The sequence below is a fragment of the Catharus ustulatus genome, chromosome 12 (genome assembly GCF_009819885.2).
Source record: "Catharus ustulatus isolate bCatUst1 chromosome 12, bCatUst1.pri.v2, whole genome shotgun sequence".
Classification (NCBI taxonomy): Eukaryota; Metazoa; Chordata; class Aves; order Passeriformes; family Turdidae; genus Catharus; species Catharus ustulatus.
The window spans coordinates 14,624,974-14,650,748 of NC_046232.1; the positions used below are offsets into that span (position 1 = coordinate 14,624,974).

At 45.3% G+C, this 25,775-nt stretch overlaps 1 protein-coding gene across 4 annotated transcripts in view; it reads right to left on the reverse strand.

The window, feature by feature from the left end:
- AGBL1 (AGBL carboxypeptidase 1) overlaps window positions 1-25,775 on the reverse strand; it is a 367,447-nt gene that overhangs the window by 318,895 nt on the left and 22,777 nt on the right. For all 4 annotated transcript variants that reach the window (XM_033070851.1, XM_033070848.2, XM_033070847.2 and 1 more), the window contains 2 exons: window positions 24,613-24,706; window positions 3,048-3,085 (listed from right to left, as the gene is read on the reverse strand). In XM_033070851.1, the coding sequence (XP_032926742.1) occupies window positions 3,048-3,085; window positions 24,613-24,706 (132 nt within the window). The remainder of the gene's footprint in view (window positions 1-3,047; window positions 3,086-24,612; window positions 24,707-25,775) is intronic.

The window sequence follows — 25,775 nt, forward strand, 5'->3', positions numbered from 1 at the left end:
AAAGACAGCAAAAGGAGGAAGATTTAGAAAGAGAGAGGGGAAAGGCCATCAGCAGTAACTGCTGTTAGCACACAGAATTGTCCTGATGAAATAAGCACCATCAGGAGGTCAGCACAACCTGTCTTTTTAAATTGCTCATTACAATTTTACCAGGCAAGCATTGCACCAAGGGCCCTGCCCATCTCCCCAGCCTTTTCCCTCAATATCCGCTCAGCCAATGCCTCTGAGACCAGCTCCAGCTAATTTCCTCAAAGACATGCAAGCCAGTAATTCTGGGAAGCACAGATAGTCGGGAATAACAAACACGAGCAAAATTAGATTAAAATAACCTGCTGATAAACAAATTACTCACCCAAAATACACACAGGACTGGGCACGGTGGGGATCCCTATAATCACATCGCCACCGTGTGGCTCCTGCTCCCTCACATCCCCCCAGCCTCAGCCCCCCTGGCTTGGCTTTGCCTGTGCTTGGACAGCAGGTGTCCAGTTTGATCCCACTGCCCCCGAGCTGGGAATGGTTTGCCTGGCTTGTTCTGGGGTTTGGGTTCACTAAATCCATAGACCCCACAGCTCAGAGTGCCCTGGAGGGCATCCCCTCCTCTGAGCACTGCTCAAACAGGCTCCAGCCCTCCAAACCTAGGGTCCCAAAGACACAGGAATGCTCCTCAATGCTTCCTCAGACCTTAACACAGAGCTGAACCAAAATATGAAGACATATGTGCAGAGAAGAAGTAGGCAAAGCCAAAGGAGTCTGGAAAATCAGCATGTTCACTCTGGGACAGAGAGAGATTTTGGGGAAGCTGCAGTACTTCACCCCACCTTAGTATATCTATAAATGCCAGGATCTGCCTCCTCCTCCCCACCCTGGTCTGTAGTGAACATCTAGAAACTGAAGAAGGAAGAATGGACATGAGTAACACTGGAAAGTTTGACTATAGCATCAAAGAGAAGAACAAAAAAGCTCCTGATGCTCTCACAGCAATTCAGCACCACCATAGATATTTACCAATCAGAATGTTCAGCCTTATTACAAAGTCAGAGTTAACATGGTGGAGAGACAATAGATAGATACCAAAAAAGCAGCAAGGCAATGGAGGAAGAGCTCACTGGGAGCTGTTTGGTGGGTGCATGTGGGCATGGCAGGTGACACACAGCCACTGGGAGAGCAGCATGCAAGGATTGGTAAAACACTCTGGGATGTTTGCAAAGAGGTAAGTCAGGAGTGAGAGACCGACTGATGATCAGACAAGAAATGTCTTCCCCACATCAGTAATCTGAGCTTTCACTGATAGAAAGGTGCAGCACTGCCATTAGAAGGGACAAACTTCTACCCCTCCACTATTCACCATCTCTGATTATCAACAAGTGGCAATCACTGCATACAGGGACACAGCACAACCAAGGTCTCTCATCTCCCACTGGGCTTACAAGCTTTTCTTCCCTGCTGTGGATGAAGCACAAGTTTGTTATGTCCCATCACTTATTTCTTTAGACCATCTTATACTTCCCCCTCTGAAACACAACAGCAACAATTTCCCAGGTCCATCTGGATTGGTAATTTTTTCTTAAGCTGATGTCTCTTTCCAGGCATACCTTGCTTCTTGCAGTTATGCACCTGATAAGTGAGCATTTAGCATCAGTTCTGTCCAGAAGCCAAACACTTTCTAGCCAGCCCATGGCTCTGCAGGTGGACAAAGCCTCAAGTGGAGCTTCTGGAAGCCTGAGATGGAGATGGATGTTCCTGAATCCATCAGGGAGACACACTGCCATCTGCCTGCTCCCTCTAAAACTGCTGTCTCAGTGCAGCTCTGCTAAAAGCAAGAGGGACACTGAACCTCCAGCACAGCCCCGTGTATAACCATGATCTCCTGGATCACTTTGGGCTGAAACACCCAAGGGCAGACCTACAGGACACCCCCACAATGGTCATGTCCTTGTCCTGTCTGCCCTGCAGCCTCCAGCACCATCAAAATACAATCTCCCCACCATTCCCAGCAAGCAGGTTACTGGAATTCTCAAAAAAAACCTCACAATCAGTCCAACACTTCACTACTGTAGCACTTTCAGGATTCCTGCCTCCTATTTAGTTTGTATTCCAACTAAAACATGCTCAGGTGCTTCTGGGTGCTTTGCTGTGTACAGTTTTACCCCTGTTTTCATAAGCAATTTCCAAGTGCTATAGCATTCACTAGAATTGATTCTTAACTTTCCAAGAACCCCTGCACCACTCAAATGCACTGAGGGGAGGGCCACAAATATGTTAACTGTGGCAAAGAAAGATGTCCTGGTGCAGTCCTGAAAAAGAATTCATTGCTTTTTCAAGCATGGTGAATTTATCTCAAGGAACCAGAGCTGTTTCTCACATCTCCTGACCCACACTTCCCAAAAGACACAACCTGCTCATTTGTATGCAGCTACCACAGCAGTCTGCTCCAAAAGCCTGGAGCTTCTCATGCCCTGAACCACAGGACAAGGAGAAAACTAGAATACATTCTTGGCCACTCAGAACTGCAGAAATCACCCTAAAAACACAGTTCAGGCTGACTTCTGGTATGTGATGCTCTATTTGATTTTATAGTATCAGCACCATTTCCTAAATTCCAGCTCCAGTACCTTTAAAAAAAAAGTTGAAAATAGACAATTTCTTTTCCTAAAATCACTTTACTATTCACAACCAAGCAACATTTACATCTTTTTCTCCCTTTCCATGGAAGAAACAACAAATTGGGAAGGGCAATAAGTATTAATCACTGGCTGGAGAAATTCCCCACTTCTCCCATTGTGCCAAGCCCCAGGACAACCCAATACTCAAAATAAGGGTCCAGCCTGGCTCCCTGGGCATTCAGGGCACCATCTCCCACAGGGCTGGGGGTGCTCCAAGAATCAGAAGTGGTACAGGAAATCCTGCACTATGCCTCTTTCCTGTGCATTGCTCTTGAGGACCAAGGGATGAGGGAACACCAAGGGAGAATGAAGTTCAACAGGATCATTCTGTCCAGCAGCACAGCACAGAAAGTCAGAAAGAATATGAAGAAAAAAGCTTACTTGATTTCAGCAGAGCTGCCAGAGCCCCAATGGCTGCCCTGGGGAAAGAAGAGAGATGGAGAAATAATGTCAATTCCTTCAATAATTTTTGTAACCTTCATCTTCACAGTCTTCTGGGCCAGGCTTCCCAGATGGTCTAAACTGACAGCTTATGATGGACTTTGACAGAACTGCAATGTTTTACACCAACAGAGGACCCAGCCTCTGCAGCTGACTCAGTTATTCTAAAAGACCATTAGCCCTCTAGCTTTACTGTTACACTGATTTGTAGTGACCATTAAAATTTAAAGCAACACCCACAAAGTGATCTAACAAGTCTTTAAACTGCTGCCCCAGAGCTCTTTCTTTGTTCCAGAGACTTAGCACATGCCCACTCCAGACACGAGTGCTTCTATCTGCATCAGCAGATAACTTCCATATCAAGCTGGGACATCAATGTCAGTATTTCCAGCAAAACCCCACTCCTGTGTCTGTTTTCCCAAAACAAGCTTCACCCCATCCTCCCTCCCAGCTTTAACTGAAAACAAAATTGAGTTTCTTTTAATTGAAACCACATCTTGCATTGCAGAGGTATGCAGAGCCTCACTCAGAGGAGGACTGGCAGGAAAGGTGCTAAAGCTCTGTAGTGAGACTGCTTTCAGTGAGTACAGGCAGGGACAGGCATTTCTGAGGACTTTTGTGCCATTTCATTGTGCAGGTGAACAAGTGAACAGCACTGGTTTGACTGGGAGCTGGTCACCAACATTTGCAGCTTGAGAAGCTGAACTGAGACTTTGCTCCCCAACTTCTGGAGGCAAGTTCCTTCCTCATGTGGTAAAATCTCCATCCCACTTGTTTCACAGAAGACTTTCTTTTCCAGTCATGTTCTGCTGGAGCAAGATCCCTTTTCTAACATGGCTTACAGCTGTGAAGTTTCATGTGTCCAGAGCTGATTAAATAAATGCAGCTACAAAAACCTCCATGTGCAAGGATTCCTTAAAATGTAATCTCTTTACAAACCAATCCACAAATAAAATTGCATTAAATTCCATACTGAGCCAATTATCATCCTGCAGCAAATAAATATCTTTTGTCCTGTTCATTGTGTGTCCTAATAGCAGCTGAGACTAAGATTCAAGAGCTGGTTCTTGCTGATATTGGGTCAACATCTCTATCTAAAGTCATTCTTTCATAATGAATCTGTCAGAGTTCAACAACAGCTTTACAAACTGCAAAGAAAATGCACTCAAATGCAGACAGAACAGGAAATCAGTAGCTAAAAATCTCACCAGCAGAAGCAGAGTTGTGCTTTCATTACTTCTTTAGCTCCAACTGAACAGCAATCATTCAGATGGTGGAGGAGTAATGTCATCCCCCAGCTATTCAGCCTGCTCAGGAAAGGAACACTACAGCCACTGATCACTCAGTCTCTCATCAACTTTAAAGCCTGGGACAAAGTAAACAACTCTAAGCAAGTGAAAATTCCACCCAGAGCATCTCCCAAAGCTCACACTCCAGTATGTGTTTTAAAGAGACTGCTCTGCATACCTATATTTTACAGGCCTGATGTGATGTCTCAATCACCTGGCAGCCAATGGAGGAATGACCAGAGTATCCCTGGCTCCAAGCACAAGAGTTCTCAGGATTTCCTCTAGGTATCTGTTTTATGTTGTAGGTGCTTGTGAGCATTGCTAAGAATTTCAGCAGAGCTGCACTGCTGTCATGAAGACAACATTGCCAGCAAACCTCCCATCAGACAATAAATCAGCAAATCTGGATCTTCCAATACTTTTTGGGGGGGGTCTGTGAACCACATTGTATCCAAACAACTTCATCCTCAAAGGACTCCAGAATTCCCAGAGCATGTTCTAATTTCCAGTTCCAGCTGTCTAGGCAGGGTCTAGGTGCAGACCCAGTAGACTGACTCCAATGATATGCATTGCTTTAAAGCAGATTTTGAGAGAAAAAAAACATGAGACATGAAGATAAAATGTAAAACAGGAAAAATAAGTCTAAGAGATAAAAGAGTCCTACCAAGAGTAGATCAAGCCAACCTAACTTGGTATTTTTCTTTGACAAGAAAACCAACTTCTTCTACACAAGGGAAGTATGGTAGATCTAATTTATCTTCAATAAATCATTTGATATGGTGCCACACTGAAATTGTGAGCCAAGATGAAACACATGGGAATTAGTGTAAGAATTACTCTGTGGGAAAGAAATTGGTTAAAGACTCAATGACAGGAGTTGTGCTGGAAGAGGAATTATTATTCTAGAGGGAATTTAAATGTGGAAGTCTTCAAGGATCTTTTCAGACTGATCTTATTTCAGCTTTTCATTAATGACCTTGACACAAAAAGTCAGGGTATACTAACAAAATCTGCTGACTGTGTGAAGTCAGGAGCTGCTGGCAATAGCAGGGAGCTCAGAGTATCTTCCAGGAGTAACAAGATGTTCTTGAGTTCTGAAGGAACAGAAATGTGATGAAATGTAATAGTCAAAGTGCAAGGTTAAGCATTTAGGGTTTAATAAGGATTACTGCTACGAGCAGGGGCCCATAATTTGGAAATGAGTAGAAGGACACCATGGATATATGAGCCCATTAAGGGATAAGGACAAGCATAACCAGTAGGGTGACAGCCACAAAAAGGACAGATCAGGTCTCAGAAAAGCACTGCCAGTGGAGAAGGGAGGTTGGATGTTCTCAAAGAAGGCTTCACCTGAACAGAACACCTGTGTGCAGACCTCAGAAGGAACCATGCAGAAACGTGCCAAGGAAATAATTATGGCAGCAGAAACATAACTCATTAGGAGTCTTAAAGACCCCAGTTTAGTCACCTTAACAAAATGATGGCCAAGAGACAACTAGATTGTTCCCCTCAGACACACTGGGTGGCAGAGAAGTAAACACTGAGGAAGGCAGACAGATACTTAGGCTGAGGAAAAATTTGGCACTAGGACAAATGGATATGAAATAGCCATGAATAAATTTAGCTGGAATTGAAAGGATGGGTTTTAAGCACTGGAAAATGAAGGCATGAAACATCCTCTTGGCAGCAATGGGACAAACAACTTAATGACTTTGAAAAGGCAGCCTGGGCTGCTTATAATGGGACTGCCAGGCCCCATTGCCACTGGGGAAAGGCTCTGAGGAAAGTGACCCAGGAATGACTGTACCCCTATAGCCTTACATTTTAAACACAGATATAATAGGAATGAAATGAGAAACATGTATTCTAAGTGCAGAGTTAATCAGCCAGCCCAGAAAAGAGCAGCTGCATCAGCTTGAGATGGGAGTCCAAAGAGTCCAGTGTCCAACAGTGCCAAGGAAAGCATGCAAGGCCACAGCACACACACAGTGCCTGCACTTGCAGAACAGGTTCAAACTCCAGCAGCTTTCAGTCCAGAGATTCCATAAACTAGCAATGGTGCCTTTGGGAGGGGTTTCAGCTCTTAGCTGATTTTGCTTCCATATATTTGCCTGAGAACTTCTGAATTTGTGTAAAATCTTACCATTCTTAAGTATCCTGGAAAAGAACTTCACACCTATATTGTGTAGAGAGTCAAGTACCTGCATTTGTTTTAAGTCTGGGCTTTCAATCAGCATTGTAATTTGCACATTAAGTCAGGTGTTAGCACCCCCAGAATATTACCTATCTTTGATGCTGAACAAAATCAAACCCACAAAACACCTTATGGGAAACAATAAATCATAGAAGAGGAATAGAAGCAGAAAAGGCTTTCACTGAAAGCAGCAGCAAGGCCACTGAAGCATTAGTGGGGTACAGCACACGAGGCAAAGGGTGTTTGTGATAATACCAGCACCTCTCAGCACCATATGGCAAACCAACAGCATCTTTGCTGGTGTCAGGAGACATAATGAGATGAGTAAGGTTGGGACAGGAAGGCAGAGAGAGGAGTTCATAAATTGTGCACAAGAGCAAGGACAGGGCGGGAGGAAGATGAGAACAGGAGGAAAAGTTTAGGAGCACAAGGAAGATGCCTTGATGAGCCATATGCCAGACCAGAGAACTTGATAGCGTGCCCAGAGCAAATCTCTGCATTTGTCTCAAGAAGGAATGGAGGGGAGACAAGGGGGAGAAAAAGGGATTAAATCATTAAAAAAACTTGCCAAATCTGTCCAGATGCCTTCCTCTGATTTTTTGTTTTCTGTGATAATACATTAGCAAAATCTTAGCTGTTTTGTCAAGTCCAGTGTATCCCAAAGGAGACTCATTTATATATTAACAAAAAAAGATGCATAAATAAAGTTGCACTGTCTTATAAAGCATAATAATAAATGCTGCTCCATAATCAGAAAACATTAAAACCTCCCTGTAGTAGCAGTCGAGACAGCCACTCTGAAGAATGGGAAACTTTGAAGTGTTTCCAAGTCAGCAGCTTGGATATCTGGGCAAGTGTACAACTAGCAGACAGATAGACAAATACAACTTCCAGATCCTCTGCTTAGGAACCAGGAGGAACAACAAAGAAAAACTCCATGTCCCAAGCCAAAGCACAATTGGATTAGCCAGTAAAACCAGGCTGTTAAAGAGCCTGGACAAAGGAGCCCTGTGCCTAGGTCACCCTTTCAGATCTGAGTTGCCAGGATATTTTTTTGCTGGAAATCACTGCAGGCAGAGGAGTCTGAAAACCAAGATCTCCTCTGTTTTCTTCTGCACTCTAATCTCAGCTCACAGCACAAGGCTCTATGATGGCTCTGTGCCTTTTTCTGTCTCTTGAAGAAAACAGAACTCCTGAAAATACAAAACCCCATCCAGAAGAGATACAGGGTTGACTTTATGGAAAGATTTTAAGACTCACAGAGTACACTGATGGTGCACAACCACCCAGGCCTAGCCTGGAGCTATGAACAGGGGACAGCAGAGACACCAAAGACTGAACAAGGAAATGAACCAAAAGGGTTCTGCAGATCAGCCCCCAAGTAACTTAACCATCCTTCCTTCTGTGAAGTTGTGTTTTCTACATGCTAAAATGCAAAACATCCTCTTCAAATTATTGAATGAAAGCTGATGACTTGGTGCTGTATAATAAACCTCTTCAACCTGATGCCTAATTCCTTACAGCAACATCACCTGGATGACAAAGCACTATTTTTATAGAAATGAAAGAAAAGGTTCTGCCCTGACAGAACCCATGTTGCTCAACTCCTCCTCCCTTCACCCTGCTATTTCTCATCTACTCACTGTTTATTCATACACAAGCAGTGTGGGGAAGGGACCCTGCAGCATGTATTTGTACAGCACCTGCCCCAATGGACCCCTGCCTCAGAGCTCAAAACCCTGAACTTCCACAGCCCCTCTCTCCAGGCAGAATTAAATGTCCTCAAGTGTGCACATAAACCTGGCTGCATTTTGCCTCAAACCCCTGGGACTTGTACTTAACTACTGGAATTTATACAGTCACAGAACCACTCACTGTAAAGATGATTTCACATTTGACAACTGAGAGATGGTCAGAAACAAAATGCAGGCACCACAGCAATAGGTGCTTTGTAAATCCTACCAGAAGGTAGATCTCATCTGAGGCAGATGCCTTGAAAGTCATTTCCCTCATGGCCCAGAAATACAGATCTGAAATATGCAGACACTTGTGTAGCAATTTGTTTTGAGGACTTAAAACCAGCAGTTTCTCAAGTCTTGGAAATATGGGTGGGGAAAAACTGCTTATGCTGCTGGCATTTTCAGAGCAGTGCTAGTCTAGGACTTATGCAAAAACACCCATCATCTCGTCCTCTTTAATTCCAGCTTGTTAGCAAGGCATTAAAACTTACACTGAAGGCAAAGTTTGCTTACAGTCTGCGATGTCCCACTCGCTGCCAACAGGTGGAGTTTGGAGATCCAGCTGTTGTGTACAGATGTGCTTTCAGTGTAATGCTGAAAGATGACAGGACAAAACCCACACACTGCTTTTCTAACAGATACATTCATTCCAGTGACCAGCATGGCTCAGTTCCCAGGTCCAGCTCAAAGCCTTCACTGCAGCTTCTCCCAAACATCTCTGCCTGCTCTGGAGCCTGTCAGGTTAAAACCAGTGAACAGGTACAGCCTCTTTCATCTCTGCCTCCCAGAAAGAAGAGTGACTCCAGGCTTATCCTACAGGTTTCCTTAAAATTATCCTACTTCTTCTTGTGCACAAGTACAAAGTGGAGAGAGCTGTATCCTAAAAACTCAAGCTATTCTTTACAGCTCTAAATTAAATTAGCTGTAAAGAAATAACAAAGAAGAACAAGGTACATGAAATACACTTAAAACCCTGCCAAAAGAATGCCCAGGTGTTTCTTACAGTGCAGTGCAGAGCTGGCACTCCCAGGTTAAAGCCACACCTCAGAAGATTATGTCAGCCCCCTCTCCAGGGTCAGATGTCACCAGTATGGCTGAGGCAGGCTGTGACAGCTTGTCATTCACATCAAGATAAAGGGGCTGGAAGGTTCACAATCAGACAGAATTCTTAACAAATCCATCACCCAGGCAGCTCCAGGGTGACAGTGTGAGAACCCAGCTCTCCCACCCCAGGATCACACGTGAGGGGACTGGGAAAGGGGCTCAGTGCTGTCCTTGGCTGATTGATTAAGAGGAGTGGTGAGGATACTCATCGAGGCCCCCTCTGCTTACAAGCACCAGCAGAGCCCTACAGAACATCTCATACACAGTTAAAGTGTGTCAGGGAATGTGGTTAAATCCCCTTCCTTCCCCCAGGCAGCCAACTTCCACTCCCAATCCAGTTACCACTCAGTTCAAAAGCGCCTGGTGCTCTCTTGGCTCACTCCTTAGCTGTCATTTCATTTGTAGCTCATCCATTCCCAGCAGCTTTTGCTCTGGGAACCAGAGGGATTGACATGTAGACTCTGCTGACAGGAGAGCGTGTGCTCCACACAAGGGGGAAGACACCCAGCCTCATTTTTCTTACTTCTGGATCATTCAGCCTTAAAATGTCGTGAGTGCTGTGTACATCCAGAGAAAGGGCAGGGAGAGGGACACAATCTGTGCACCCTGCCTAGGGCAAGATGAAGTCAAATGACACATCTTGGTGACATACCCAGGAATCCTGGGCTCAAATCTCAGCAGCACAACTGGGAATGTTTCCATTAAGAGAAATTGAACTGCAGGTGCTTTGCCACTAGGGAGTCTGATGGTGAACGATTCAGGGAGAGTTTGGGGGTACCCAGGGGTTTATGATGCCAGAAAATAAGGCTGCACAGACACCATATTGCTGGCAAATCACTGCAAGATTTTCAGTTTATGAATACTCTCAATTACTGGCCGTGAAACATCCAAGGGCAGCTTGTGTTGCTGACAGTCCAGGTAGAGAAGTATCTAACACATCACTGCCTGTGCCCAGAGCTATTGGAGAGCATAAAATGGAGGCTGGTTTCAATGCAATCAAGGCTAAGAGCCATAGTTCTTCCTGACTGCTGGTTGGCACAAACCATCTCTAAGGCAGCAGTAATCTCAGGGTACAGCATCTTTCAAAAGCACTTTGTAGTGAAAGGTTCCCTTGAGCTGTTTTAAATAGTCACCTTTCCTGCATGGAGCTAGGCTGCCGCAATGGATGGAAAACCTGAGTTCTTATTTCAGCTTTTCCTGTGGTTTTCAGAATTTTGAGGTCTCTTTTGTTTGAGGGTTTTGGTTGGTTGGTCTTTTTAACCAAAGAAATAAACACCTTTCAGAGAAGCTGATTTTTAAAATGTGTACAACGTAAGAGACTTGAAAAGGACATGAATTATAAAGCTGAAGGACTGAGAAAGCATCATCTTCCTTGATCTCTTCCAAGAAAAGAAAGCTGACTTGTACAGAAGCCTTTTCTTTAAGCAAAAGTCAGATGTTTCAGAATAAGAGAAGGAATGACTTCTATTGAACACAAGATAAAAAACTCCATTCTTTTTAATCTAATGGTATTGTTTCCATATTACAAGGCCCTAGAAATATCCATCAGTTTGAGTTTATATTGCACTTTCCTTCCCCTCTGGTCCTGTTCAGATGAAGCACATCCATAAAGTCCAGCCAAAGGAAACTCAAAGTTTAAAATCTCTAGGGAAGAGGGCTGGATTGCAGAGGGTTTTCTGAATATGCCAGAGCAAGAAGCTGTTTTATGCAGCAGGTAAAAGTGCAAAACGATGAAATTAATCTATGAAATTAATCTTCCTGCTTGCAATGCATTTATCAATCCCCACGTGCTTCCAAGGAGTTATCACTTCCCCTGTTATGCACACAGGTCAGATGTTTCTATTCATTACTCTTACCAAATACCAAAGGATGGTGGACACAGTTAGACCTGCCTGAAAAGCTCATATGCAAGTGGAATTTCAACAAAATATGCAGAAGAAAGTGTGCAGAATAGGTCACCAAATCTTTTCTGTTTTCCAGCTATTCCCACTTTTCAACCTTTCTAATAATTGTGGTCCCTAAGTGCATCCACACAGAGCCCTCCAGCACCAAATTCAGTGAGAATTGGGCACTTTACAGTTTGTTGGTCCTAACTGATGCTGCCAAACAGGAACATGCTTGGAAATTCTGGGGTATTCATTTGTATGCCACGTGTGCACACAATACTGAGCTTAATTGGCACTATTAAATCAGCCTCAAATTGAGAACAATACATAAACATGCTCAAGAATCACAAAGTAACATTCTCTTACAGATTCACAATAGGCATCTTGACCTGAATTTAAAAGGCATTTTTATGTCTAAACATGCAGGTAGCGCTCAGCAGGATTTTTCAAAGCTCCTTTGTATACTAAGGTCAGAAGTACCTTTTAGCTGTTCAGGTTAATCCATTAACCTGCTGTGAGGCTTTCTTTTATGGTTACACTCCCTTTCATCTTCACACATTTAAATATCTCTGAAAATCTGGACATTCATTCAAAAAATTCAGGTCTCACCTAAGTACCTTCAGTCAGTGCCAATAGCCAGCTTTAAGGAATTTTTCAAATGTGTCTTCTGTGCTAGAAAAAAATGCCCATTTTACCCACCATGTGGGCCAAAACAGAGGGCTGCAAAACACACGTGGAATGTTGCTAGAAATGTATAATATTAACTAGTTTTGCCACAGGTAAGCATGAAGTTTTAGGGAGGAAAAATGTTGCAAATTCAGAGCAGGGAGAAAAGCTTATTAATTTGCCCGGGATTTTCAATAAGAATTTAGCAGAAAAAGCCATCCTGCTCTTCACCTCTCTCTGCCCTTCTGTGGTTTGTCTTGATGGATAGCAAGGGTATGGGGATATGCTGTATTATGCACTATATCCAGGGATACATCTGCAGGAAAAGGAAGGTGTGGGAAGCAGAGGGCTTTCCCACTGCCCTGCAGCAGCTTTTTGGAGATCAGACTGCCAGGCTGCAGCAGGGGAGGCAGCAGAGTCACCTGAGGACTGATCAGGCTCACACACAACAGGACAGATGCTGAAAACGAGGATGGATCTTCTGCAGGAGCTGTCCCTCAGCAGGCTGAGCCACCACCCCAACAGCACACCCCAGTGCCTGCTGTGACCCTGTCCTTGTCCTGTCCCCATCTCCACAGCTCTGCAGGCAGCACCAGGACTTGTGACTGCAGGAAGGGTAACCTGCAGGCTGCAGCTCAGAGAGGCTCTCTGCAGCCACAGCACCTCCAGATCTGCAGCATTCAAAGAGCAGCCTGCATTAGACAGCAGTGGGAATGGCATAGGTGGGGTCCTGAGAAAGAATGAGGTGTTTGTTAATTCATTTCACTAGAATGCACAAGAGTCAGAAATAGGCTGAACTGCTGGATCACCCATGGTGCTTCCACACAGCACTGCCTGAGGTTCAACACGCAGGAAAAGACTGACCCAGACTTTGAGAGGATGGGCAGGAAGACTGCCAGGGGCAGCAAGAGCACAGCCTCAGCTTTTCCCCCCACATCTACAATCAGGGGGATTTGAGAGCAGGCAGCTCACACCAGCCTCAATCACATCACACTCACTACAGCACCATGGAGCACCTGAGGCTGCTGTGGCTGATCCAGCCCAACCCTAACCCTGGCCCAGCCACCCACACCCTCATCAATTTGTGCAGTTGTACATGTCTAACTCCTTATTAAGCAATAATCTGGTCGCATTTAATGCCAGTGCCTGTTCTTCACAACATTTAGCTAGAATGTTTAAAAGGAAGATAAAGTCAGTAAATGTCAAAATGCAGCACGTACTGGGTCAAATTCTCTGACTGCTTTCTGTTTGAAAGCCTCAATGTTACACTGGCATAACTGCAGGGGCTTTTTGAAGCAGTAATTTGTAGAAGCCTAAGTAATGAAAGTTAGCTGTTGGGGTTGTTTTTTTTCTCTTTCCTTTGCATTGGAAATCTTCCTTTTGATCTAATCCAGCCAAACTCTGGGATTTGAAAACAGACCATAACAAAGCCAAGGTAGGCAGAACTTAAGGTGTAAATATAATAATGAAGCAAAAAGGATAAAGAATTAGAATTCATAGGAAAAAATCTGAGCATTATTGGGATGGCTCTTGCACATGCCTTTCTACATGGTAAAATCTGGAAGGTGGTTAAAACTGAAATGACCACAAAATGTTAAAATACAATTTTAAGTAATGACAAACAAGGAGAAAATTAAGCTTTTGTCTGGACAGTGACAGCTGTTGTGCTATTGCAGCATATGCCCTATGGTCCACACAAAGCCTGAACTGTAACCCTTCAACACAGGAAAGAAACACATGGACTTGGTGTGCTGAAGTTATAGGATGATTCTCTCTTTTCAATTCTGCAACAATCTGGCTTTTGCTGTCCCAGAGCCATGACCTTCCCAAGGTTTGCACTTCAGGGGGAGTTTCCATTCCCATCCAGAGCTGCAGCCATCCATGCTGGGAATCAGCAGCCCTGTTCTTCCTCACCAGCACTTCCTCAAGTCTTCAGGTTCTCCCCTCCACATTCCCAACCCTGCCTCCAAACACCTCCCACAGCAGCTCAGCTCTGGGTTTATTTACAGATTTTACAGGCATTGCTGCAATTCCAAGTGTTGCCCTGCAGATACAGAGATGGAGAAGAGCTGTGCCAGCGTTAGTGAGCCAGGGCTGTGCTGAATCTGTGCCACTGCTCTCCCTAAAAAATTCATTTCACCTTCACTGGCAAACACTCTAGTATTTACTTTATCTCTTTCATTCTCTGTAATAACTGTTTGATAGCCATTCAAGAGAGCCTGAAAGACTGAGGACTTTGGAGCTCTCTTTCACCCACTGGAAATGAGTGTCTTGTGTTGCCTCTGTATCTCTAAATCCAGTTACCCTGCTGCTGCTACAGCTGGTGTGGCTCCAACAGTGCTATCAGGACAGGGAACCCTGCAGCAGAAAGGCTGTTGCTAAGGCTTTGACACTCTCATATAACTCTGCTCAGGGCAGGTCTAATCACTGCTGTGCTTTAAAACCACTGATAGTTCTAGAGACTGGCTCGCACTCCACCTGCCAGCATTGTCAGAGCTGGTGGAGCTGGGAAAAAGCCTCAGCAGCCACAGGAAAAATTATTGGGGCTGATTTCTTTGTGAGGACAGCATTGTGCAAATAGCTTCTGTAGAAGTTCTGCATTGACACTTATTTTCAGTGCTTTTTTCCAAATCTCCCTTTTCTATCTTTGGGCTGAAAGCTTTGGTGGGGAGGATTTCACAGCTGCTTCCTACTCTCTTCATAAGGGCAAGAGGCTTCTGGGTGGGAGGAGAAATGGCAATAAATCAAGTGAAAGGCAAAGAAGAGGAGATTCCTGTGCTCTCACATGTGCTGACACACAAGTGAGTGCCCTCAGCTTTATCTGCTCACTCTCTGGCCTCTATCAGAGATTCACGTCATTACTCAACTCAGTGATTCCCGAGGGGGAATTCTTTCTTTGTCTCCTTGACACAGGAACACCAATGCAGGCAAACAGGCAGGGTGGGCACCCGTTCATCTCTACATGCACATTCAGATAGGCTTTGTTTAGAAATCCCTTCCCTCCAGTTTCTCTCCCCTGGCTGAGGTTTTTCTGAAGGCTTTGGCACTTCACAGCCACCTCAAACACGATTACAAGGTCACAGAGCCACCCTCTCCTCACTGCACCAGCTCCACGTTCACCCCACAGCCCACTTCAACCACATCCCACCTGAACATAAAACCTTTCACAAATCCAAATTCTTCTCTCCCCTTTCCCCCATCTCTGTTCTCACTGAATGCCTCAGACAGAGCTGAGTGTACCCTCACTACCCTTAGTAAGGCATGAGAAAGGTTTAAGTGTATTGAGCGTATGAAAAGTCTGATCTCAGGTGACTGTCCCACAGCAGCACACAGCATTTCAGGTTAACACTTCTGACATGAGAGATCCTTTGTCTCCTAACATTAGACTTTTCTGCCTTCTTTACTCATACAGCCCCACCACCACAGGTGAAAGATCTCCCTGCACCTCCAGATCAGGAGACTGAACACTCCACACCTCACAGACAACCCACCAACTTCCAGACATCATCCCAACCTTCATTTCTTCCTAAATTATGAAATATTTTATAATCCTTCTAGTGGTCTTCTAATTTTTTAAAAAAATTAATAATCCATTCTGTTTTTGACATGCTGCTTACAAAAGGCTTGGCATAACCAGTTCACACTAGTCTTGACCTAACCTCCTCTGGGGGGACTATCATATTCAGCTGCAAGACAGCATCATCAACATTCACAATTCATCTAACCCAGGGAAACACTCCAAGATGCAGCTGATGCCTAAAATGAAGTCACACATCCTATTTGGATGGGAGTGACAATAGTTACATGGGATATGCACCTCAGAAGTCCTAGGAGGCAGTGGGATTGCAGTGAGGCACCCAGGTGTTAGTTTTAATCCAGTTAGAACAAAGACCAACAGCAAAACACATACAGCAATAATATTCCCAGCCTGGATAACATGTCCTCAGCAGCTTGGGTAGCCCACACTGCAAGCCTGAGCATTTGTTAGGAGAAGGAGGAAGATTAAAGGTCAGGCAGAAGGAATCTCCTGCCCAACAACCCCAGAGCTGCCTGCAGCATGGACATACCCAAAATCATCCCAAGGCCAGCCATGAACTGCATCTGCCACAGCCACCAGCTGTGAAAAGCCAAGAACTTGAGAACAGCAGGGACTTGCCCTCACAGCATCTTTCCAAATATAGCACTAGCTATACCAAAGGGGAGAAATAGTGGGCAGGCAAAGAAGACCTTCAGCTGGAAGCACTGTTTCTCTTTCAAACTCTGACCTGAAAGAGATGTAAAACATAAGCTAGATCTAAAAGAAAAAGGCAAACATCTCTCTCAAAATAACAGTCTCACTAAGTTGCTGCGTTCATAAATCAGCTCCTCCCTTCCCATGACATATGAACTTAAGCTCAGAAGTTAATTTCTCTCCATATATTGCTCCTTCACCAATTTTTAACGCCTCAGAGGTGGGTGCATCTGTGGTGAAACATGCCATTCCAAAGGCTACCAAGAGATGGCACCAGGATTTCTGTGTGCCACGTGTTCATCCACACCTCTGGAACAACCTTGGGAGATGCTGTTCCTCTGCGCCTCATCAATTCCTCATCTATTTTCAAATCTCGCCTGAAAACATCTCTTTTTCTCTTGTCTCTACCTCTTAATTTTTCAATTTCTCTCATCTACTGCTATTAACAGTGCAATGCCAGTAAATTGTAATTCTGAAATGCAACTCTATTTGTTCTGCAAAGCAGCACTGACATACCACCAGTCTGAAATGAGATTTTGTAACTGATTATTGATATTAGAACAGGTCATTCTTTGAGAGAAACCCCACAGACCGTAAAAATAATGAAAGAGAAGGAACTGCATGAAATTGGGACACCTCTGGCTCCAAGATCATTTCTTCTATTACAATGGCTCACTGCAATAAACTTGCACAGTAGGGTTTATTTACTCATCTTAATGATGCAACCATCCTTGCTTCATGTTATCTGAGACTTTAGTCAACTTGAAGAGACACTTTATAGAAACAAAAATTTTCAAGACAACACTCTTTCCTTTGTTGCTGGCACCATCTCATCAGAATGGTATTTTCTAGTTTTATTTAACAGGACTTCTAGGATAAACCCCATGTAGATCAAGGCCAGATGGGAAGCAAGTCATTTAGCTGTGATACAGCTCAACAGAAATGTTTTTTTCCCTTCCTGTGAATTTTCTACATGAATCAAGTGAACCAAATAGTGGCTGTTTATTCTCAAAATGCTAAGCATTGATTAATTCTGACCACATTCCAATAGAATCATGTGTTACTTTCCAATTAAATATCCAGACTGCTCAACATGATTAATGACAAAACACAGACTAACAAGAGGAATTAAGAATGATTTGCTTTTGATCTTCTATCAGGAACCACTGCCAAATAAACAAAGGCATAAAGCTGTGTATGGAGCACTCCTCAGAAAGAACCCATCACAACAGCTTCTCTATCAGGTTGAAGAAGAACTACAGTAATTTCACGAATACAAGCCGCACCAATTTGACCAAAATTTTGGTGGAAACCCGGAAGTGCGGCTAATATTCCGGGGCGGCTAATCTATTAACAAAATTCTAAAAGCTGCCAACACGGAAGTGAGAGCCCGCGGCAGCCCCAAGCCAAGCTGGAGCCCGGCCGGCCCCGGCAGAGGTGGGAAAGCCTGGCAGAGGCGGGGCCAGCAGTGTGGGGGGCGGGCGGCTGAGCCTGAGCCAGCAGGGCGGGGCAGGGAGGGCGGCAGAGCCTGAGCCAGCAGGGCGGGGGAGCCCGGGAGAACTGGGGCTAGCAGTGCAGGGGAGCATGGCAGAAGCAGGAAGGCCGGCGGGTGGGGCTGCCTGGCAGCGGGGGAAGCCCAGCAGAATCGGGGCCAGCAGCGTGGGGGAGCCCGGCGGTGCGGGGGCCTGCAGTGCCGGCCAGGGCGAGGAAACGCGGCGGCGGTGCAGACGGGAGGGGGCGGCCGGCGAGCCTGGCAGCGGCGGCAGTGGCTGGCCCGCCGGCAGGGCGAGTACGTGAACGCAGCGGCGACGCGGCCAGCATGCCTGCCAGCGGCGGCAGTGGCTGGCCCGCCGGCAGGGCTAGGGAACACGGCGCGGCCGCCGAGCCGGGCGGCGGCAGCCCGCCGGCAGGGCTAGGGAATGCGGCGCGGCCAGCGAGCCGGGCGGCGGTGGCGGCAGGCCGCCGGCAGGGCTAGGGAACGCGGCAGCGGGGCGGTGCTGACGGGAGAGGGGGGCCAGCGAGCCCGGCGGCGGCGGCAGCACCACCCGGCCAGCCCCGCCGAGCCGTGGCGCTGAGCTGGGCTACCCGGCCCCGTCGGCAACCATGAGCGGGCCGAGCCTTCCTGGCCCCGCCCCGAGCCAGTAAAGCCCGCTATGCCGCGATCCTGTTACTAATTGGCCAATTTGTGAAAGCTGCGCACGGATTCTTGCGACGAACGAAAGTGCGGCTAATATTCGGGGTGCGGCTTATCTATTGACAAAGACAGCAACATTGTCGAGGCACCGGAAGTGCGGCTTATAATCCGTGCGGCTTGTATTCGTGAAACTACTGTAATCCCCATGTTGGTGCCTTGAGTTTCTGCTCTTTCTCAAAATACAGTCTGGCAGTGGCCAGATATGCCAGATATTCTGTTCAAGAAGAGAGCAGCTGGAAGTTCAGACCAGCCCAGGAGGTGGAATTGCAGTAAATGTTTATGGTGGCCTACCAGCAAGACATTATCCAGGATTAAGGACAGGCAAAAATCTGACTGCCTGCACTGGGGTTTAGGGCACATTTGCAGATCTCTTCCTTGTGCCTCTCCATCATTCTCAGCAGAAAAGATAAATACAGTATTCAGGTGATCCCCAGTACACATCTCCTCTCTCTTTGTCTAAACCAGACATAGCCCACTGCTGTTCTGGTTTCTTCTGCCAGTGTTGAGCTCAGGAGAGCACTTGTACAAGCATTTCTTGATGTGGCACCTTGGTCACTTTTTAACACTATGGGCTCAACGCTCTAACCTTGCACTGAAAGCACCAGTTTTGAGATGAGAAAACAGATTCTCAGCTGTATGCAAAAAAATCAGATTTTATTAAAAAAGCAGAATAATATATATATAACCCTATATTCAAAGCCTAATTTTAAGCTATGTACAGCCTCAACTTATATCTTCAGCATTTCCAGGTCTTCTTATTTTCCTTGGTCAATCTGAAATATCTGATTAAATATGGCTTTTAGCTTTAGATGTGCTCTTTTGATCACCTTGGCATTTCTCTTTTCACTTGCATGAGCTCTGCTTCCTGTAGTCAGTAAAAATCTCCTCAGCTCCCACTCTGACAAGTGTGTGATACAGGAATCACTTCATGGCCTGAACACTTAGCAAAGACAAGACACCTGTGATATTCTCACTCGTCCTGCTTTTCAGCCCTGACATCAGAGGGATCTGACTCCACTTTGCAAATCTTTCTGCACCCTTCTACCTGACCCAGCTTTAAATGCCCATTATGCCACTTCCAGGCTGCCCACTGCAGACTCATCCTCCACTGCACAGACAGAAATAAACATTTTCAAGACCCCAAGTTTCCAGAGGCAAATATTTACCACAGGTGAAGAGAACTTGCTTCTTTTTCCCTTCAGTATGTGAGGAATTCAGATATCCACCTCAGGTGAAATAGAGTTATATGGGAGGATTTCCTCCCTTTAATGAAAAGAGAGATTATCAGCAAGCATTTGAGGCACTGGGACTATCCAATAAGCACCAAACATAAGAAGAATTGTGATCAAATGTCAGAAGTGGGTAATGCTGGACATGAGCAAAGGCAGATAATTTCTGCATATCACATTTTCTAGTGAATTAATTTGGCACCATTCCCAGACCTTTTTTATTCACTTTCCACTTTTAATTAAGTAGTCAAACTTTACTGGAATAGGCCAATGTAGAAAGCCAAGTATTCTGAATACCCACAGAAAGAGTTTTTATTTCTGATGAATACTCACTCTTGTTGTAATCTTTCATAGGAGGTTTATGCGAACACTTACCATGAGCCAGCTCTGCTCAGTATGATAAATAGATGTACTCATAGAGGTTTGAAAAACAAAGACATTTTAAAAGGCTCTCCAAATTGCTTTAATAAAACTGTGCACCAGCCTTTTAACAGCAGAAAAGGAAAACATAATGGAGGGAAGGACCAATTCACCAGTCACTCCACATTTGCCATTTCCTAAAGCACAGGTCTTCCTCTTATGAAAAGAGAATAAATTCTGAGGGTTTGGTTTTCAGCCTCTCTGATACTCGATCTTCAACATGAGAAGTCCTAGAAGAGCCTGTACATGTAGCCACAGACAACCACAGCCTCCAAAGCCACTGGTGAGGATACTTGGTGCCTGACAGCCTGGACAGTCGTGCAGAAGAGACCAGCTCCTGGCTGACTAGAGAGCAAACACCTTCCACTGTCACATTCCACAACCCACAACACATCCTAACACTTCTCAGAACAAGTAAATTGGGAAAACAAGCAACAGTGTTGAAAGGGACACAGGAAAGTAGGAGAGGAGTAGAAGCTGTGGAACATACAGGGATCATAATAATAAGGATGAAAGGTGAAAAGAGCAGTGATCACTGCACTGTGTGAGGCATCAGAGATGCTGCATTAGAGAAGGTGTTGATGGAGTGAAGATTTGAGCATCCCACACACACTCCTATCAGATATCCCAGCCCTGACATAAACAGAACTGAGAAAAGCAGAACATCATCTGGCTTTATTTTAAACTGTCCCTGTGAAAGGGATCAGAAAACCTTCTCTGCAGAACAGCACCCTGAGAGATGGGCAAGACAATCTTCAGTCTCTGACTCTCTTGGATTTCACAGCGGTTAACTCAAGAGTTCTCTACACCTCTGAGAGTTCCATGTTTTTTTCCATGTAGCATTTACCTCAGATATGGATACTTCTGGAGAGATCCACAGTCATGGCACCAGCAAGCTGAAGACCTAAAATGCCTAACTAAACCAATAAAGCCCATGAGTCACAGTCTCAGGGGAATCAGAGCTACTTGGCACACACCCAGAGAAGGTCAATTGGAGCATGGGGAGACTATTTCTAAATACCCCAGAGCTTTGCCACTGGGAAAAATAAATAGAACTATGTATCTTGTTTCCACATCTTAGCGGGCTAAATAAATAGCTCTCACAGGGCACTCTCCAGGGCAGATTCTTAAAGTGACCTTGGCCCTGCTGCTGCCCAGGGCAGGGGAATGGGGGTGTGCCCACCAGAGAAGTGGTGCATTTTCAGTGCTGCATTCCTGGCAGCTGATCAGAGAGCCAGGGTAATCTCAGCTCCCACAGTTGCCGGCTGTTCCTTCCCAGCAAAAAGGCAAACCATGGTGGCACATAGTTATGAGGTGGAGAGAAGGCATCAGGAGCAAATACAGAGGGAGGGTCAAAGGATTTCTGGGACAATATTGGAGTTTTACTCTGTAGGCAAGTTAGAGGCTGGTGCTCTTTACAACTTCCATACTGATAACCAAAAAGAAGCAGATGTTTTTGTGGCCAAGAGCCACACCAAAACACCACACTCCCAATTTCAGCGCAGCCACAGCCACTTTGGGAAGAGCTGCACCAGTGCCAGACAGCTGGGAGCACATGCTGAGCTAGACAAAGAACATTACCCTTTTCTATCCTTTCTCCCCAGCTCAGAAAACCCATCCACAAGCTCCCTGCCCCAGTCACCTCGCAATTATTTAGCTAGAGCAAGTTAAATAATGGAAGAACTTTTTTCCCGCATGTACCCACCTCCATTTTCTGATGAATTGCAAAGATGCTTAGGGCTTTCAGACTGCAGCTATTTCCAGGCACTTGCTAATGCTGGGAGAGAAGATCTGTAAACCACTCTACAGTCTGCTCTTCTGGTCTCAAGACCTAAATTCTTGCCAACAATATCTCCTAAAGCCACTTTCCACAATGAAAGCAGCACTTCCAAGTGAGCTGCAAACAAACAGAATCTCCACTGGCTACCAAGAAACTAGTGCCTTTTAATGGATTGCAATTGTGTTTGAAAACAAAACAGGTTTGTGTGGCTGTTCTGATGTAAACAGGCTGTCTGCACTGTGCCACTGAGCTTCTCAGCTGCCCCAGTTATGAAACAAAAGGCACAGCTCTGAGTCCTGGGCAGGCCAGATGAGTGGCCACCAGGCTTGAGCTGATTTATGGTTCTTGTTCATCAGACCAAGAGTAGGTGGGAGTCACATCACCTTTTCCAGTGTGCTGAGTCCCAGCAAAGATTGTATGTGCCGTTTGCACACTCATGAAATATATGTTTTAAGAAGAGCACAAATATTTTAGGAAAGAATAAGAAAATTAGTAAGTTGAACTAGCAGTGAGAAAGGTCAGGTAGACAAAAATTAATGTTCAAGACACCTTTTTTTCAAATGAAAAACAAATTCAAGCTTTTCACTAATAAAAAGTCTTATTAGCTATAAAATGGAATTTACAGAGGGAAATTTTCACTTTGCTTTTCTGGTGTTTGGGTCTGTATTCCAAATGGAAAAAAATGTCCAACAGAAGCATTCAAAACAATTCTTGTGCACCAGATAGAAGAAAGTAAGAGTTGAATATTGCATATTGACAATGTGGAATCCTGTTTCCCTTAGAAGTATTTTAGAGCACTTTACAAACTACATTAACAGCAGCCCCCAGCAACACTCCCTGCATCTCCAAATGTATCTCAGCAAGAAGCCAGGCTAGAAAGGTGTGAGAGATACCAAGGTTTCCCCTATGCAAAACAGTCAATGGAAAATAAAGCACTTTTACACAAAATTCATTTTAAAAGCCTTTAGGCAGCCAGTCCCATTGCTTAACAGAAAACTGCTACAGGCCCAAGTCCCATCACACACAGATGCTGGCCTACCACTGAAGCAGAACTAACACTGGTCTAACCACAGCCAACACTTCCACAGGAAGGAAAACAGGGAATTCAGTGGAATTTGCTTAGTTAAGCATAGTTTTGGACACATCAATCACTTTTGGTTGCCTCAGAAGCCAAGCCCAGCTCTGGGTCTAACTCATCCTGGGCACCCCTGTCCTACATAAAGCAGTTTTCCTGACTGCCTAAATCTTGAAGTTATTACATGAGGGCTGAGGGGAATGTTGAAGGATGTTCAGATATCCTAGGAATAATATCTTAGAGGTAATATTCTTTGAGCTGGGTAATTTCCAAACCTCTGTGTAGGAAACATCCTGGTATCCCCACATAGAGGAATCTCAGGTACTTTGTCAAAGAGAGAACTGAAGCTGTGAAGCAGTTGCAGGTCCTTGGCACTGTGCTAGAAAGCCAAAAACACAGGCAAAAGTGAGTTGGCTCCTATCAACAAGGCAGCTGCACGAAGTTGTGCATCTGCTGGGCCCCCTAACTATCTTATTTAGAAAAGCAAACTGTCAAAAAAATTGTGTCTCTCCAGAGATGTAGCAGAGGAGCTGGAAGAAAGCTGCACTTAGCTAACACCAGCACTGTGTGTTGATATGCAGCTTCAGCACTGCTGGCTGGTGGAAATTAATCCAGATTCCTTCCCAGTTATTGTGTAATTTGTGATATTGAGAGAACTGGTGTCAGTCTTTGATGGTAACAGCAGGATGGACATTATGCAATGCATCCAGGGTGACTGCACTCCAACCACAGCTAAGCAAACAGTGGCCAAACTGTGGCTGTGCATCCTTCCCACCTCATGTTCTACCTGAAGCTGCTTCCTCAGTGACCACCAGCCATGGACCTCACCCATGGCAGGTCCATGCAGAAGCCACAGCTGGCTGAATGCTGCCATGGCCTTGCTGACACGTGCCTGGGCAAGCAGGGACTGTGCCCCACAAGCCACTGCATATCCCAGCAGAACTGGAAGGTTCTGTGTGGCTCAAGCAAACGGGATTGTGTGGGCATAGATCACAGCAGCAAATTCTTCCTCCTGCTTTTAAAGAGCAAGCCAGAGATACTGGCTTGTTTTGCTCTATTGATACAGATGTTTTGCTCTTATGAAGTGTGCCTTGAAAGGCACCTGAGGAAGTGGTCAGGACAGACAGCTTGGGGACTAACATTCAGCATTAAGATGAAGACATAAAATGGACTTGATGTCTTCAGAAAAGAACTATTTGAAATATGTGGGTTGGGCTTAAAAGCAGACACAGATTAATACTAGTAAGAACTGTCATACTTTAAAAATATCATGATGACCAGGTCATGACTCTGCAAATGGAGGATGGGGCAGCACTGCCACAATTCCACTCTACCTCCCCCCAGGCTGGTGGTGGCAGGAGGCTCTTGCTGAGTGGGAGGCAGGAGTGGCTTGTCTGCTGGCAGCACAAGCTTCTCAAAACCCAGTTGTGGCTGGGAAATGAAGGAGGGTACCTTGCAATCAAACTGCCATCGCTGTCTAGGGCACACTACAAATAAAGGGCCACCAGCATGAATCATATGATGAATCACAGCATTAACGTGTCCTTCAGGGAACTATTTCTGCCTCTTAAAAAGCCCTGCAGATTTAAAGTGAGTGGAAACTGCATACATTTCTGATTTCTTTGCCTCTTCGAGTGGAACCAAAATTTTATTTCTTGCTGTCCTGGAAAGATGAGTTCCCTTGGGGCTACTGCCTACCTGACCGTCCTGACGTGTCTCTTGCTGTAGGGAGTGATGACTTTGAAAAGCAGCTCCATGGCTCCATTGATGCCAAGCATAGTTCCCGTGGTAACTATGGCAATAAAAGGGAAAAGCAGTCAGCTCTGAAGCAGGCAGCTGGCAAACATTGCTTAGAAGAGATGTGGGGAAGAGTAGCTGCCCCTGGGGCCATGAACTCTCTGGGATCCCATCTGGACTCCAGAGGTCCCCTTACAAACACAGAAAGTGAAGCACAAAGCTGTCTGTGGACACCACCTGAGCCAAAATCAGGTGCAAAACCAGTCCTGCAGCTCTTTCTCAATTTCCCTCAAACCCCCTTATCTGTAGACATTGTACTCTCCAGAGAACAAAGCCTAATTAAACAGGGTCTTCTCCCAGAAAAAAAATGACAGAGCACAAATTCATCCCACATTTCCTACAGGCAACTCAGTGAGGACAGTTCATTTCATAGCAGCTTAAAGGGCAGAGTTTTCTTTCTGTGCTATTATTCAGCAGAGTGGAAGTGGATTTGGGGGGCTTCTGAATGCAGTTTAATTTCATCCAGGCCAATTTTCCCTTTAATCATTCACTTTTTAACACACTAGGAACTTTTATAGATAGATTTTGCAATCAGTTTCAATACCTAATGCATAGCCTAGGTGTTTAGCCAGACCTCCCCAGTTTGAGACAGGATATCTCTGTAATGAAGGAAGAAATACAGCCCTGAAATATTAAAAGGAAGCAACCAAGGTGAAAGGATCAGTAATCAACAGCAGCCAGAAGGAGCCCTGGCTGCCTGCCCACTGCTGGGTTTTGGCTGTTTTGTAGATATCTCCCAGTGGTCATCAGAGAGCTGCCAGAGGGCCCATCATCTCCTGCTGTCCTACTGTGTCCCTGCCAAGCTGTCCTGTGATGGAAAGCCTTGCAAGGCCTGCCAGCTACATTCACACTGCCTGGCAATTCATTAGAGACATTAGGGTGGTGGACAAGGCTGCTGAAACTCATCCTGCTCCAGAGCAAGATGGGAGCAGCCACCAACATCTGGTGACAGTGAAGGGAGTGACCCAGAGTGGGCCATGAGGTGAGACAAGGACACCTTTACTGTTCTCATACCTGAGCACTCTCGAGAGTTTTGTATGGTTCTGGCTTCCCTTAAGTTACAT